The 14,947-nt window shown below is 32.4% G+C and overlaps 1 protein-coding gene across 1 annotated transcript in view; it reads left to right on the forward strand.

The window, feature by feature from the left end:
- LOC111697451 (dihydropyrimidinase-related protein 3) overlaps positions 1-5,769 on the forward strand; it is a 6,892-nt gene extending 1,123 nt beyond the window's left edge. The window contains exons 2-5 of the mRNA XM_023467474.1: positions 1,795-1,929; positions 2,400-2,507; positions 3,072-3,731; positions 4,222-5,769. Coding sequence (XP_023323242.1) covers positions 1,795-1,929; positions 2,400-2,507; positions 3,072-3,731; positions 4,222-4,464 — 1,146 coding nt within the window. The 3' untranslated portion in view covers positions 4,465-5,769. The remainder of the gene's footprint in view (positions 1-1,794; positions 1,930-2,399; positions 2,508-3,071; positions 3,732-4,221) is intronic.
- Positions 5,770-14,947: the final 9,178 nt, after the last annotated feature.

Raw genomic sequence — 14,947 nt, forward strand, 5'->3', positions numbered from 1 at the left:
TATGTGAAATGATCATTGGTCAATTATGAAACCAGCCTATTTCATAATTTGGTTTTCTTTTAACAATAATTTTAGATTTTCTATAAAATGATATTCCAGGGCCCAACAGGTTATATAGCATAAATATGTGAAGTACACCTGCAGTATGGAAACAGTACAACAAAATGGCCGTTTTACACTTTTTTCCAGTAAATTCCTCTCTATATATTCTATTCTCTATGCCTGAAACTTAAGACTGAGTATCGTAATGAAACCCTGTTTCATTTTTTGCAGTTAGAAATAATATGTTATGTGGTTTCTAAACATTCTTTTTTGTTTCCTGATTTCTTAAAATAAAATCTACGCAAATGCATAGACCCCAATCCAAAAAGGAAACTCGGGAGTTTTGTTGAACGATAGATACTCTTTAGAATTTAAAAACTTAAAGTTTTTTCCTTTTGTAAAATTTTGAAAATGCGCGAAGAAATATTATGAAATCAGCAAACTTTTTTGTTCGTTTTTGTTTTGTATTGTACAAAAAAAGTTGCTTACAGATAAAGCCACAATTAAAAGTTAAAATAGAAGATGGGCGCGAAGCTCCCTAATAGCCTTGTTTTGTATATTTTCTTTTTTGTCAAACTCACTAAAAATGATCAAGTTTCAGGTTGAAAAACAAGAATATATTTATCATTTTTTGTGTAAAGGGTAGGATTAAGAATTCGGCATTTAAATCCTTTAAATGGATCGGGTCACTGAAATTACGCCATCAGTCCCATACAAATCAATAGATATAAACATGGTAAATTCGAATGTTTGATATGTTTAGTATATAACGTGAAACAAGAGAAAACCTTAAAATAATTTGTTCTCTCACTTTAAGCTAAACAAATCATAAAAACACAGACAAAACTTGAAACAAAAACTTGAACAACTCTCTAAGTAAAAAGAAGAAATTATTCACAAAGTCTATGAATATGTGCATTTTTCTTCGATGCATGATCGCCGAAGGCATGTAAATATTTGGAGAAGAATTCCCCCCCTCTTAACCACCCTCCTCCACTTTTTTTCTTAAAATCCTTATGTTCACAACCATTGAAATTTTAAACATTGACTTGCTGACCTAGCAGAATTCATAATTTGAAATATCCAAGGTCTACGAAATCAGGTTGCAAATATATAGGTATTAGATATTAGTCAATTGCATTAAGTGTAATATTAAGTTACAAATTTGATGAGAGAATAAGAAAAAGAATAAAATATTTGAGGTCCAAAATATGCATTTATTAAGTTTTGAGAAGAGGCCTGGATTCTAGTTATTTTGCTGCAGTGCAGCAACGTTTAACTTTACTTTACTTGAGAGAAGAAAAATAATACAGAATACACAATACAGAGTACAGAATACAGAATACAGAATACAGAATACAGAATACAGAATACAGAATACANACAGGTAGACAGGTAGACAGGTAGACAGGTAGACAGGTAGACAGGTAGACAGGTAGACAGATAGACATGTAGACAGGTATACAGACAGACAGATAGACATGTAGACAGGTAGACAGGTAGACAGATAGACAGGTAGATATGTAGACAGGTAGAGATTTAGACAGGTAAACAGGTAGACCAACAGAAAAGTAGACAGGTAGATATGTAGACAGGAAGACAGGAAGACAGGAAGACAAGAAGACAGGTAGACAGGTAGACAGGTAAACAGGCAAATATGTAGACAAGTAGACAGATGTGTGTATATATATCTATCCATATTTTACATCTATCTATTTTTCTATCTATCTATCTATCTATCTATCTATCTAGGCTGGTGAGCTGGGCTGCCTGTGTATGCTCTATGCTGAGAATGGGGCAATCATCAAGGAGAATGAGATGAAAGTGTTGAAGGCAGGTGTGGAGGGACCTGAAGGACATGCTCTAGCACATCCAGAGGAAGCACAGGTAGAAACTTAACAATTATGCTTCCTCTATGTTTTCATATGTAGGACACAGTTTACAATAAAGACGGAAAATAATGACTTTTTATGTCTTATTTTATAACTGTATTTTTAATATAAGAATATTGTCAAAATTAAAAAGGAATGAAATTAATTGATTTCAGAAAACCGTAAATTATGAAGAATTTATAAGACAATCGCGATTTGCAACTTCAACAAACTAATCAATTTGTCCTAAAACCTTAATTTTCTAAACTCAATATCTTTTGCAATCTAATGGTGTTAACTTTTAATATTTCAAACACTTTGACTTTAACTGATCTCGCCCTGAATGCATTAATTTAAAAAGGGGTATTAGAAAATTAAAGGCAAAGTGTTCAGTTTCTTTTCTTGAACTTTTTAAATTGATCCATTTGAAAATACAAATGGGTTGATTGGTAGATTGGTTGGTTGATTTATTGATTGATTGTTTAGACTGAGGCTGTAATGCGAGGCTGTGTGCTAGGTAATACAACTGATTGTCCGATCTATCTGGAGAGTTTAATGAGCGGAGCTGCAGCAGATATTCTTCGCAAACGAAAGGAAACAAAGTATTCAGAAAACAACACATTAATCTCAATTGAAGGGGATAATTCATCCGGTTTACTGGTTTAGGCTTCTATATTCTTTATGTATGCTGGAGTCAGAACTTTTCAATCTTAGGATCAAGAATGGATTTCAATCATACATACGGATTAATTTAATTCCTCCTTGACAGCCTATGGTGTTGATACCCTGCAGGGAAAATTTTAATGGAGGGATCAAGCCTTAATTCCCACCTCTGTACTAATTGCTCCATATTCCCTTGACACGTCGGTATGAAACTTTAAATGAATCGTATTTTCCAATTGATGATTCCTAAATTAAGGCTATCTCTGCAGGGTGTGAGCACGTCACAGGATATTGAAGAGAAATTGAATCAATTGTGATGAGTTGCAAAAAATGGAGATTCATAACAAAAATTTATAACAGAAAAGTTCTGATTGCTCAATTTCATTTAAAATTCTTTTTACATTTATTATTTGCAATCTAGCTCAAATTTCTGAACAATCCCTTTTTCTTGTTAGTATTAAAGACTGTGAACATGAATAATTTGTGTTTAATCAGGAGAAAGGCTATGTAGTAGTTGGCGAATCTACAGCAGCAGCTCTAGCTGTAGATGGAGCTAACTACTGGCATAAGTCATGGAGTCACTCCGCCGCACATGTTTGCACTCCGCCTTTAAGGGAAGGGGAGGCGGATAATCTAGTGAAGGCGGTTGAAGACGGATCCCTGGATGTTATCAGTTCCCATCACAGGGCATACAACAGTAAGCAGAAAGCACTTGGTAACAAAACCTTTGTTGAGATCCCAGATGGAGTTCCCGGGGTTGAAGAACGACTCATGGTGCTCTGGACTAAAGCTGTAGTTCCAGGACGTATCTCCAGGTCCCAGTTCGTATCCCTGGTCTCCTCCACCCCAGCTAAACTACTCAATATCTACCCACAAAAAGGACGGATTGAGGTTGGATCTGATGCTGACATTTTAATCTGGGATCCAGAGCAGACTAGAACTCTGTCCAAGGCGGAGCACGGTTCCAAGTCGGATTTCAGTATCTATGAGGGACTGGAGGTGACAGGAGTTCCTGATTTTGTTCTGTGTCGAGGTCGACTGGTTAAGGATCAGGAGATTTTCAGACCAATGCAGGGGTTCGGGCTCTACAGGGAGCTGGAGCCCTTCAGCCCCTTCATCTTTGACAAGATGCAGGAGAAAGTGGAAAAAATGAAGGTAAAAATATTTTTCTTTTTTATTTAAAAATCAGATTCGTTTTCAAAAATGATTCAAATGCCTGTGTAGTGTTCAATAAAATGTCCCTTCTGGAAAAATCTCGATAAATATTCTGATGTGAAAGACTAAGCTGATTTTTACCCAGTTATTGTAATAGATTCCTTTATTATTGCTTTATTATTGTTTGAAGCAAACATTTTGAGTGATTTTAAAGTCTTTAGTATTTTTAGTTTTGTTTCTTTTTTCAGAAAGGACTTAAGTCTTGAACTTTTCATTTTCTAATTCCTATATCTTTGCAATCCAATGTCGTAAACCTTGGATATTTCAAACTATCAAATAATCTAAGTTTAAAATTTCAAAGATTTACACTTTACACCGTCAGGTTGCAAGGATATATGGATTAAAAAGATATATTTTGTGGCAAAGACTCAATTTCATCGCGTATAATATGTTCATTTCTAATAGGTGAACAATCCTTTTAATGTTCTAGATTGTTCGGAGGATAGTGCGGAGGGATGAGGAGGATATGCCGAGGCTGAATGGTTCAACCCCGGAGGAGATCCCGCCTCCAGAACCTGTAGAGGAAGAGAAGCCAACCAGTCAACACAGATCAAACTTCGATCTTAACTCTCATCCCGATACACCAGACTTTGACGAGGTGAGAGCCTCTCCTTCAAGAAGCTCTGTTCGTGTACGGGCGCCTCCTGGCGGCAAATCTTCAGGATTTTGGTAGATTTATGTATCGTGACAACATGATTTTGGCTGATTTCTGTCACATGCCACCAAAATTTAGGTAAATTCATGTCATGTGACGGTCGAATTCGGTAGATTTCTGTTAAGAAACAACATAATTTTGGTAGACTTTTGTCACGTGACAACATCATTTTGCTGGATTTCTGTCACGTGACGCAAGAATTCTGGGAAATTTATGTCACGTGACAACAGAATTTCGAAGATTTTGGAAAATGTCTTTTGCCACGTGAAATATTAAAATTTACTTTACACATACATTATTCATACCCTTAAATTATATATATAGTATAAGTCCAAGTTTTTTTCGCATTACTGCCTGTAGATTTTCTCAAAAAAGGTTGAGGAGAGGGGGGGGGGGTGCTATATGTTTATTTAATGTGCCGAAAACGTGCTACTTTCCTTATTTTTATACTTCTGCTTTTATCTAGTTTAAGTATAGGGAGTTCATACACTTAAATAATTAAATCTAAAATTTCTCATTTATATCGGAAAACTTTAGTTTTTAATCATTTATTCAAATTTTCAGCTCTTTTTTATATCAACTCTACTGATCTTTGTAATTTCAATGCATTGTACACAGGGTTTCAATCGGAATTCTGTTGCGCGGAATTGCGTGGAATTAAAGAGCTTTCAATAGCACGAAAGTAAAATTCACTTATAATAATTGTACAGTTTTGCAATTATCAAATTATAAGAAGCTCGAAAGGTGGGAGGGGGATTGGTAGGTTTTTAGTATTTTAACAGCCTTTTCCCTATACATGAAGTGTATCGTTAAAAGCTCGATTTTAAAGGACAATTCTGAAACCAAAAATGCAATTTTTTAAGCTTTTTTATTCTATAAACTACGCATATTTTAAATATTTGTATGTAAGAGTTTCTGAAAAACTTCCCCTGCACAATTTTAACAGTTTTTAATTTAAGAAAAAGTTGAATAAAGACAAATTTACAATATGTTTTTAAATTTAAAATTTTTTACAATTATGTCATGGATTTTATACACTTTTGTAGTGCTAAAGCACAGTTACGCATTCAGTATTTTTGAACCAAAAATGTTTTTTAAATATTTTTTTATGTACTCTTGTTTTATTTTACTTATTTCTCACCCTAATTATTTGCTAGTCTAAAAATATTAATCATTTTGTTAACCTTTTTTAACCTAGTTTACTAATTTATTTCTTTAAAATTGAATCTTTTGACTGAATAAGTTTTTATTTGCACGTTTAATTGAATGTTTATGTACTAAAATCATAAGTATCGAAAATATAATAAATGTTAAAAGAAAAAATATTTTAAAATTTGAGATTTGAAGATATTGATAGTTTTCAAAATTCTGCTCTTCTAAAAATGTATGAGGTTTAAGTGACGACCAGAGACGAGAATCTCTGAATAAAGGCTGTACAGCGTACAGTGTACAGTGTAGAGCAGTTTGCAGTGTACAGTGTAAAGTGTACAGTGTACAGTGTACAGTGTACATTGTAAACTGCATACATGTACACTCTTACTGTGCAAGTACCTCTTAAAGAGAACCCACAGGTGTTAATAGGCGTATATATAATTCATCAGACAAAGCTTTTAAGGGTACTGATGCAAATCGGATATTCCATGCTCTATCAATGGAGAGTCACATGAAATCACTTTAAAAGACCCTTTAAGAGAGAAAGAAACAAGTTTACAGGTGCACTGCAAGAAATCTAATGCTTTAAACTTCTTAATAACTATTTATCTACTTCCGGTCATAAACCAAACTTGGCCTGGTATTTTTAGAAAACATATTATGAAGGAAAAACTTGGTTGTTCTTCTCATTCTGTCTGTGTCAACTGTGGTATAATATACAGAATTCTGCCTGTGTCAACTGTGGTATAATAGACAGAATTCTGTCTGTGTCGTCTGTGTCAACTGTAGTATAATAGATAGAATTCTGTCTGTGTCGTCTGTGTCAACCGTAGTATAATAGACATAATTCTGTCTGTGTCAACTGTGGTATAATAGACAGAATTCTGTCTGTGTCAACTGTGGTATAATAGACAGAATTCTGTCTGTGTCAACTGTGGTATAATAACAGAGATAGGTGTCGTCGTTTTTTCCGTTCCTTACTTACTTACTTGTTTTGAAGCATTTTGATATTTTAGCTTTTAGGAGGCTTCACAAAGATTTGGAAAGTATAACACACTATAAAATTGTATGTTCTTAATGTTAGCTTTCATTATATTATGAAACTATTGACACTGACAGAAGATTTATGTCTGATCGATTTTTCGAATCGCTCGTTATTGAACAACATATTTGTCTTCAAAAATGTTGCATAATCTTTGGGGGGTAAAACACCTTGATTGTTTAAAAACGAAAAAAAAACCGATATCCATCTCTAGGTGTAGCTGTATTAATCCCCATCTCTAAGTAAAGATATTGATATTCATCTCTAGGTATAGGTATTGATATCCATCTCTAGGTATAGATATTGATATCCATCTCTTGATATATATATTGATATCCATCTCTAGGTATAGATATTGATATCCATCTCTAGGTATAGATATTGATATCCATCTCTAGATATATATATATATTGATATCCATCTCCAGGTATAGATATTGATATCCATCTCTAGGTATAGATATTGATATCCATCTCTAGGTATAGATATTGATAAACAATTGTGAACCAATCAAAAGGGTATGAGCTCGAAATGGGCGTAAATGGAGCTAAGGAAATGCAACTCGAGATAGCGGAAACTTCGGTCGGGTATATGTTTCCTAAGTAAGCTTCTCTAGGGATGACAAATCCAAAGGCGAATAGGCTGGATAAACAACTCCCATACTCAATACGTACATAGACGAGAACTTCTTGATGATAAAAGTATATTTCAGTAACGAGGTTTCCTACAAAAATACAAATTGTTATTGACGTACATGTATATAGATAATGATTGTTAATAAAGATTAAACCAGTTGGGTGTAACTAAAATACATGAGTATTGTTGTAAACGAACAATTGGTTAAAGAAATGTATCATTGAGAATTGAACAAAGGTTTAAATGTATTGTTGTGAATCGGCAAATAAAAAGGTTTAAAAGGTTTAAAAGATACTATTACGAATTAAACATAAGGAACTTACGATCTAAAATTGTATGGTACGGGAATAGTTGTTTGAATTGTAGTCTAAAGCAATTTTTAATCTTCTAAAATAAATATTCATTTGGTTAAAGTAATTTCACATTTTGTTCGTAAATGATTCACTGGAATTATGTTTAAATTGTTTCTTTTTAATGCACTTTAAGTTTTATTAGGTCCATGAGGCTTTTGTTTATATTTACGCGGAGACCTTGGAAATGTTTGGTTTGGAAAGTGAACGGAGGGTTTAACGGAGGTACAATTTGTTAGAGACGACCTTACAACAGAGTAAATTATGGGGTATGGTTCACAACAATACATACAATAATTATTGCAAAAACACAATACAAACAAATTTGAATGCATTGGAATTATTGATAAATAATTACTATGAAAAGAATGCATAATCTATGTAAATTATGCAGAATTATCTCATTTTCTCATTGTTTAAAACATGCTTGTTGATTGATTGGGAAGCGTAGTTCAATCATCTCAAAAACCTGATAGGAAATGCATTTGGGAAAGTTTTAAAGTAAAAATCATTTACTCTCAGAAAAATTAAAACCAATGGAAAGTAATTGAGTTTTGCCACAAACTCTAGTCCCTATATCTTTGCAACCTGTCTTAGACCTTAGATATTTCAAAGTATGAATTCTGTTGAATTAAATAATCTAAGTTTGAAATATATAAGGTTTGCACCACCAGGTTGCAAAGATATATGAATGAAAACTTTTTAGTTTGTGGCAAAAACTCAAGTCCTTTAAATTTAAAAGTAAATGACATTTCATTTAAAAGAGCAAAGATGAGATTTTAAAAGCTTAAACCCGAGAAAAACCAGACTCGGGCTAAAATATAACCCAAGTTAAGATTGGTTCTGATTTGATTCTCTCTGTAGGAGATTGCCGTCATGGATTAGCTGTGACAAGGAGATGTAAATTTCGAAAATTCGAATACATTATTTTCATAGTATGTTAATTTCATATCTTTGATCAAATTTGACACTACAAATAATTCTCAAGGCCATCCAAAACCCGGGTCTTCGCTTGAGCTTTACTTGGGTCTAAGCAGTCGCAAAGACCGGGTTTTACTCGAGTTTAAGCTTTTAAAATCTCATATTTGGTTTTAACATGGACCTGCATATATAGTTGTTAGATTAGCAGGATTCAATGAAAAATGTTGCAACTAAAAACTAGATTTTTATAAAAGAGTGTTCTATTGATGTTCTCACTTTTATTGAATTTTTAGGGAGACTGCCAATGTTATGTTCCCGATTCCCAACGGAACCATTAACATCTTTATTCATGTAGGTTTGGAAGAGATCTTGGCTGCTATGAAAAGTTCACTTTAGTATTAAAGGGAGTGACCGGCTATGTAAGGTAGTTGAACTGAGTATGCAGTGTTGTGAAAAACTTCTTTCGGATTCATTTGAGACATATTAAACTTTTTAAAGATCTGTAAATCCTGAGTTTGAGCGCAAATTCAAGGTTCAAAACTCCTACTTTGGGAGTGGATACTCCTTTACTGTATCCCATAAAAATTAAAATTATAAAACACTTGTTTTTAGCTTTAGTTTATAAGAAGTGATTGGCAAAATTCTCTTCGTTTTTTTGCACGAGAGCTTGCAACATTTAAATCATACGTTTTTCTATCTTAAAGGGACTGTAAGCATAATTTCAAGTGACCCTCCATGTAAAGTTGACAATTCTGATAATTTCTCCTGCTTCTTATAAACAAAAAATACGCAAGTCACTTATGCAGAGAAACAGCAAATGAAAATAAAAGATTGATATCTAATTTATACTTTATCAGACAAAGCTTTTAAGAGTATACTGTTGTAAATCGGCCTTGGCCATCTTTGCATGAAGGCTTACTGAAATTTACGCTTACAGTCACTTTTAAAACATATAGAATTTGACTTCTTAAGACTTTAATTCCCCCGCTTTTTCCTAAATCCCTGATTGGATATCCTGAAGAAGACAAACGGGGATAGTTGTGAATCGGACACTGGAATGGATGCTCACTAAAAATACGTCACTTTGATTATTATATGGTTTCTTAAACTATCCTCAAATATGTTCTATTCCCCCCCCCCCTGGTACAATCGTGCATGACAGGCTGGAGATATGGTTTACACTAAATTTAACTTGTTTGATCAGAAGCAGGTGTATTTGTAGCATCATAGATAGATGAATCATATGATAGATTCAACATTTTCAATCCCAAATTCTTAATCATTCGCCTGGGAGTTGGGGCCGAATTTAATGAATTTGATCTACGTCGTTAAACTATGCCTAATCGGTGATTCAAATTTGAACCGGCGGTAGGTGGTTCTGATTCATTAAATTCAGCTCCTAAAATGATAATCATAAGCCACCATCAAGTCCTGAATTTTGAATCATGAATCTAATTTTACACTGAATCTTTAAACCCAAATCACAAGGTTGATTTTGAACGATTTTGAACGTCGACTTTGCGCCCAAACTTATTAATTATAAATCATAAAAGTTTTATATGTCTCTAACGAATCCTAAAAAATTTCTTAAAAATACTACATTCTCAGTTCAACTACCATACATTGCCGGTCACTCCCTTGAAAAATAAATATGGGGACAGGAAGAAAATAAAAGTTTTTGCCATCCCTAGTTCAACTAATTCTTATTCTTTCATAAATTTCCATCTCCAAACAAATGTAAGAAAAGAAATATTTTAAAGGATTTGATTTTTTGTCACAAACTCAGATTTTCTAATTTGCAATCAAATTTCGTAAGCGTTAGACATTTAAAACTATAAATTCTGTTAGATCAATTAATCTAAGTTTGAAATATCAAAGGTTTACACCATCAGGCTCCAAAGATATAGGGATTAGAAGATTTGAGTTTGTGGCAAAGACTCAATTCATTTAAAGGGTCTGTAATTTCCTGTGGCCCTGCAAAGATGGCAATGCCCGATTCACATCGAAACCTTTTGAGGCTTTCTCTGATCAAGTATGAAATATATATACATTTTTAGTATTTAGAAAGCTGATTATTTTTGAATTGTGGTTTCTCTACAAAATTGATCTGCGCATTATCAAAATAAAAACTTTAAAACTTGATAAACAATATTTTCCTTATTATTGATAATTATTGATATACATAAAGGTTTCAATGGTACCGTTGTGAATCAGGCATTACCCTCTTTGTACGGAATGTCACCTAAAATTACGCTTAAAATTAAAAACGTATATTTGCGATCATTATTGTTTTAGAGTGAGTGAGTGTGGGGGTNAAACGTGCAGTTTGCTTTAGAAAATTAATGATGCATCACGCCATATCATGATTTCTTTATCTTATTGCTGTGTCATGTTCTCCTTTCAGTTATATAGGTTTATAGGTTTACAGGTTTACAGGTTTACATGTTTACAGGTGAAAGGTTTGCAGGTTTACAGGTTTACAGGTTTACAGGTTTACATGTGTACAGGTTTACAGGTTTACAAGTTTACAGGTCTACAGGTTTACGGGTGTACAGGTTTACAGGTTTACAGGTTTACAGATGTACAGGTTGAGAGTCTTAGAGGTTTACAGGTTTACAGGTTTACAGGTTTACAAGTATACAGGTTAAAGGTTTACAGGTCTACAGGTCTAAATGTCTAGCGGTCTACAGGTTTAAAGATTTTCAAGTTTACAGGTCTATAGGTTTACAGGTCTACAGGTTGAGAGGTTTACAGATTTACAGGTTTACAGGTCTACAGGTTTGTAGGTCTACAGGTCTACAGGTTTACAGGTTTACAAGTTTACAGGTTGACAGGTTTACAGGTTAACAGGTCTACAGGTTTACAGGTTTACAGGTTTACAGGTCTACAGGTTCACTGGTTCACAGGTTTACAGGTTTACAAGTTTACAGGTTTACAGGTTTACATGTTGCATTAAAAGCATTTGAATTTATGTCCCATTCTTATAAATATATAATTGAGATTTTCAAATTATCTTTTCATGAAGTTCATGCCATTTTCTTTTTTTGTGAAAAGGCGAAAAAGTGTGATTTTAGGTTTAATAAACAATAAACATGTAATGCTGTAAAGGGACTGTATAGTGCTGAGTATTTAGATTTAATAAACAATAAACATGTAGAGCTTTAAAGGGACTGTACAGTTTATAGGATTTTAGACATTATAAACAATAAACATGTAGAGCTTTAAAGGGACTGTATAGTTTATAGGATTTTAGATATTATAAACAATAAACATGTAGAGCTTTAAAGGGACTGTATAGTTTATAGGATTTTAGATATTATAAACAATAAACATGTAGAGCTTTAAAGGGACTGTATAGTTTATAGGATTTTAGGTTTAATAAACAATAAGCATGTAGTGCTTTAAAGGGACTGTATAGTTTATAAGATTTTAGATATAATAAACAATAAACATGTAGAGCTTTAAAGAGACTGTATAGTTTATAGGATTTTAGATATTATAAATTATAAACATGTAGAGCTTTAAGGAGACTGTATATAGTGTTAAGTATTGAGTGATCAATCATTTATAGAGTGGCAATGTCATTTCTGGTACTCTTTAAACCTTTAGAAGTGTAACAATGAACAGATATTGTCAGCTTTTTTTCTAGATCTTTCAACTAATATAATATCTGTTTTGTAAAACTAATATTTGGTTCAATTTTCTCTCTCTCTAAAATACACGTTTATATTTTTAAGCTTATTTTAAATTTGATTTATTTTAAAATTTAAAGGTTGTCTCAACATGACATTATTCTCAATAATAATATTTTTGTGTCATGAAGAACATAATCCTTTTAGTTCTCCTTTAAGCGTTGGAGTATTCACATCCAAGATGTCTGTTTTATATCCAAACATTATTATTAACATTTTATCATTTCCCATATTGCTTCACTTTCTATAACTAGGGCAGTGTACGTATGCTCAGACATCTTTTCAAGCCATTCGTTGACGGTTATTTAAAATCGTTAAAAAACTGGAAAAATTTGAAGACAACATATAAAAACATCAAAACACGTAAAATACATCAAAATAGATAAAATTTTCTCTAATTTTCATACTTTTATACTTTTGAGAAATGAAATGTCAATTTTGAGGGAAATAATATAAATGTATTTTTTTAATTCTAAATTCGTTAATATTTTTCATGTCTTGATCCGTACGTAGTATGTACATAGTACGTAGGTAGTAGTACGTATATGCATGACATTGTTTAAACTTTAAACGGTGGAAAGCAAACCTTGTATTTACTAATATTTTATATTAGGCTTTCAGAGGGCTTCACGCCCATCTTCTATTTCAATTGAACATTTTCGCTTAGTTTACATTGTAGAAAAAATTTTTTTTTGCGGATTTTCAAAAAAAAATCGTGATTTTAAAAACCGAATGAAAATTTATTTTTGTTAGGGTTTAATTTTTGAAAATTTTGATTAGTTATAAACCTTTCCTGGGGCCATGAAGGTCCCACACAAAATTTGGGCCGGATCGGTTCAGCCATTTTGACGTTTATTAAAGTTACAAATAGACAGACATAATTGTGTATGTTTTCCCTTTGAAAATGTCAATTATCACATGACAAAAAATGACCAAATTGAATTCGAAATAGAAAAACAACCGGACCCTAATCAATAAAAAAGTCCCTTCAAAATATTTTTAACTACGTTTCTAGGACGCTTCGCGCCCCCTTTCCTGTAAATAATTTGAAGTCTTCTGTTCCTCTGAAAGTCGGCCATTTTAAATCATTTTCGAATAAGGAGCGAGGGTTACATGTGTGTGCTTCATGGCGGAAATGGATCGTGTGTATACACACATCTTGAGAAAAGTTGACGGCAATTGAGTTGGTAAAATCGTCTTCCTTATATTTCGAATTTGTGTTAACAATACTATAGTTCAAATGACCCAAAAAGTAGTCAAATAAGGAGAAAAATAGTTCAAATGAGCAAAAAAATAGTTCTAATGAGCAAAAAAATAGTTCAAATAACCAAAAAAAATAGTTCCAATGAGCAAAAGAATAGTTCAAACGAGCAAAAAAATGGTTCAAATGCAGAGCAAAAGAATAGTTCAAATGAGCAAAAAAAATTGTTTAAATAACCAAAAAAATAGTTCAAATGAGCAAAAAAATAAATCAAACGAGGAAAAAATAGTTCAAACAAGCAAAAAAAATAGTTCAAACAAGCCAAAAAATAGTTCAAATGAGCAAAAAAAATAGTTCAAATAACAAAAAGAAAAAAGTTCAAATGAACAAAAATAGTTCAAATGAGCAAAAAAAATAATTCAAATGAGCAAAAAAATAGTTCAAATGACCAATAGTTCAAACGCTCAAATAAGCAGAAAAACAGTTCAAATGAGCAAAAAAGAGTTCAAACGAGCAAAAAAATAGTTCAAACGAGCAAAATATAGTTCAAATAGTTCAAGAAGATTTGTTCAGCAAATTCAATAAATTTTTTTTTGCTCATTTGAACATTTTTTTTGCTCATTTGAACTATTTTTTTGCTCATTTGAACTATTTTTTTTGCTCAATTGAACTATTTTTTTTTGCTCATTTGAACTATTTTTTTTTAGACAAGCAAAGTATATAAACTAGCCTTTTATGGCGCTTCGCGATCAACTTCTATTTTAATTGTGAACCTATTCTCTTTGTGTACATCGTAAAACAAAACAAAAAAAGTTCGCAGATTTTAACAAAAAATTTCGTGGATTTTCAAAATTTTCTAAAATTTGATGAAAATCGAATTTTGATGGAAACAAATATTTGAAATTTTGACCATTCATAAACCTACCCTGGGGCCACGCGAGATCCAACAAAAAATTTGGGCCCGATCGATTGAGCCATTTTGACGTTTAGTGGATACAAAAAAACAGACAAGCTTCGCACCCGTCTTTAAATTGTGATCATGTTCTCTTTGTATACATTTTAAAACAAAAGCAATGAAATTTCGCGTACTTGATAAAAAATGTCGTGGATTTTCAAAATTTTCAAAGATCGAATTTTCTTAGAAGCAAAGGAATTGAGTCTTTGTCACAAACTCTTTCTTTCTAATCCCTATATCTTTGGAACCCAAGGACGTTAACCTTCGATATTTCAAACTTATATTATTTGATCTAACAGAATTCTTAGTTTGAAATATCTAAGGTATAGGACATTGGTTTCCAAAGATATAGGGTTTATAAAATCAGAGTTTGTGGCAAACACTCAATTCCTTTTTGTAAATTTGATCATTCGTAGACCATAGACAAACACAACTGATAAAAAGCTTGGGAATTCTTTTTTTAATTGCGTATTTTTTTCCTTCAAAAATGTCAATTATCACATGTCAAAAAATGACCAAAATGAATTCAAAATAGAAATAAAGCAGAACCA

The sequence above is a fragment of the Eurytemora carolleeae genome, unplaced genomic scaffold (genome assembly GCF_000591075.1).
Source record: "Eurytemora carolleeae unplaced genomic scaffold, Eaff_2.0 scaffold45, whole genome shotgun sequence".
NCBI lineage: Eukaryota > Metazoa > Arthropoda > Copepoda > Calanoida > Temoridae > Eurytemora > Eurytemora carolleeae.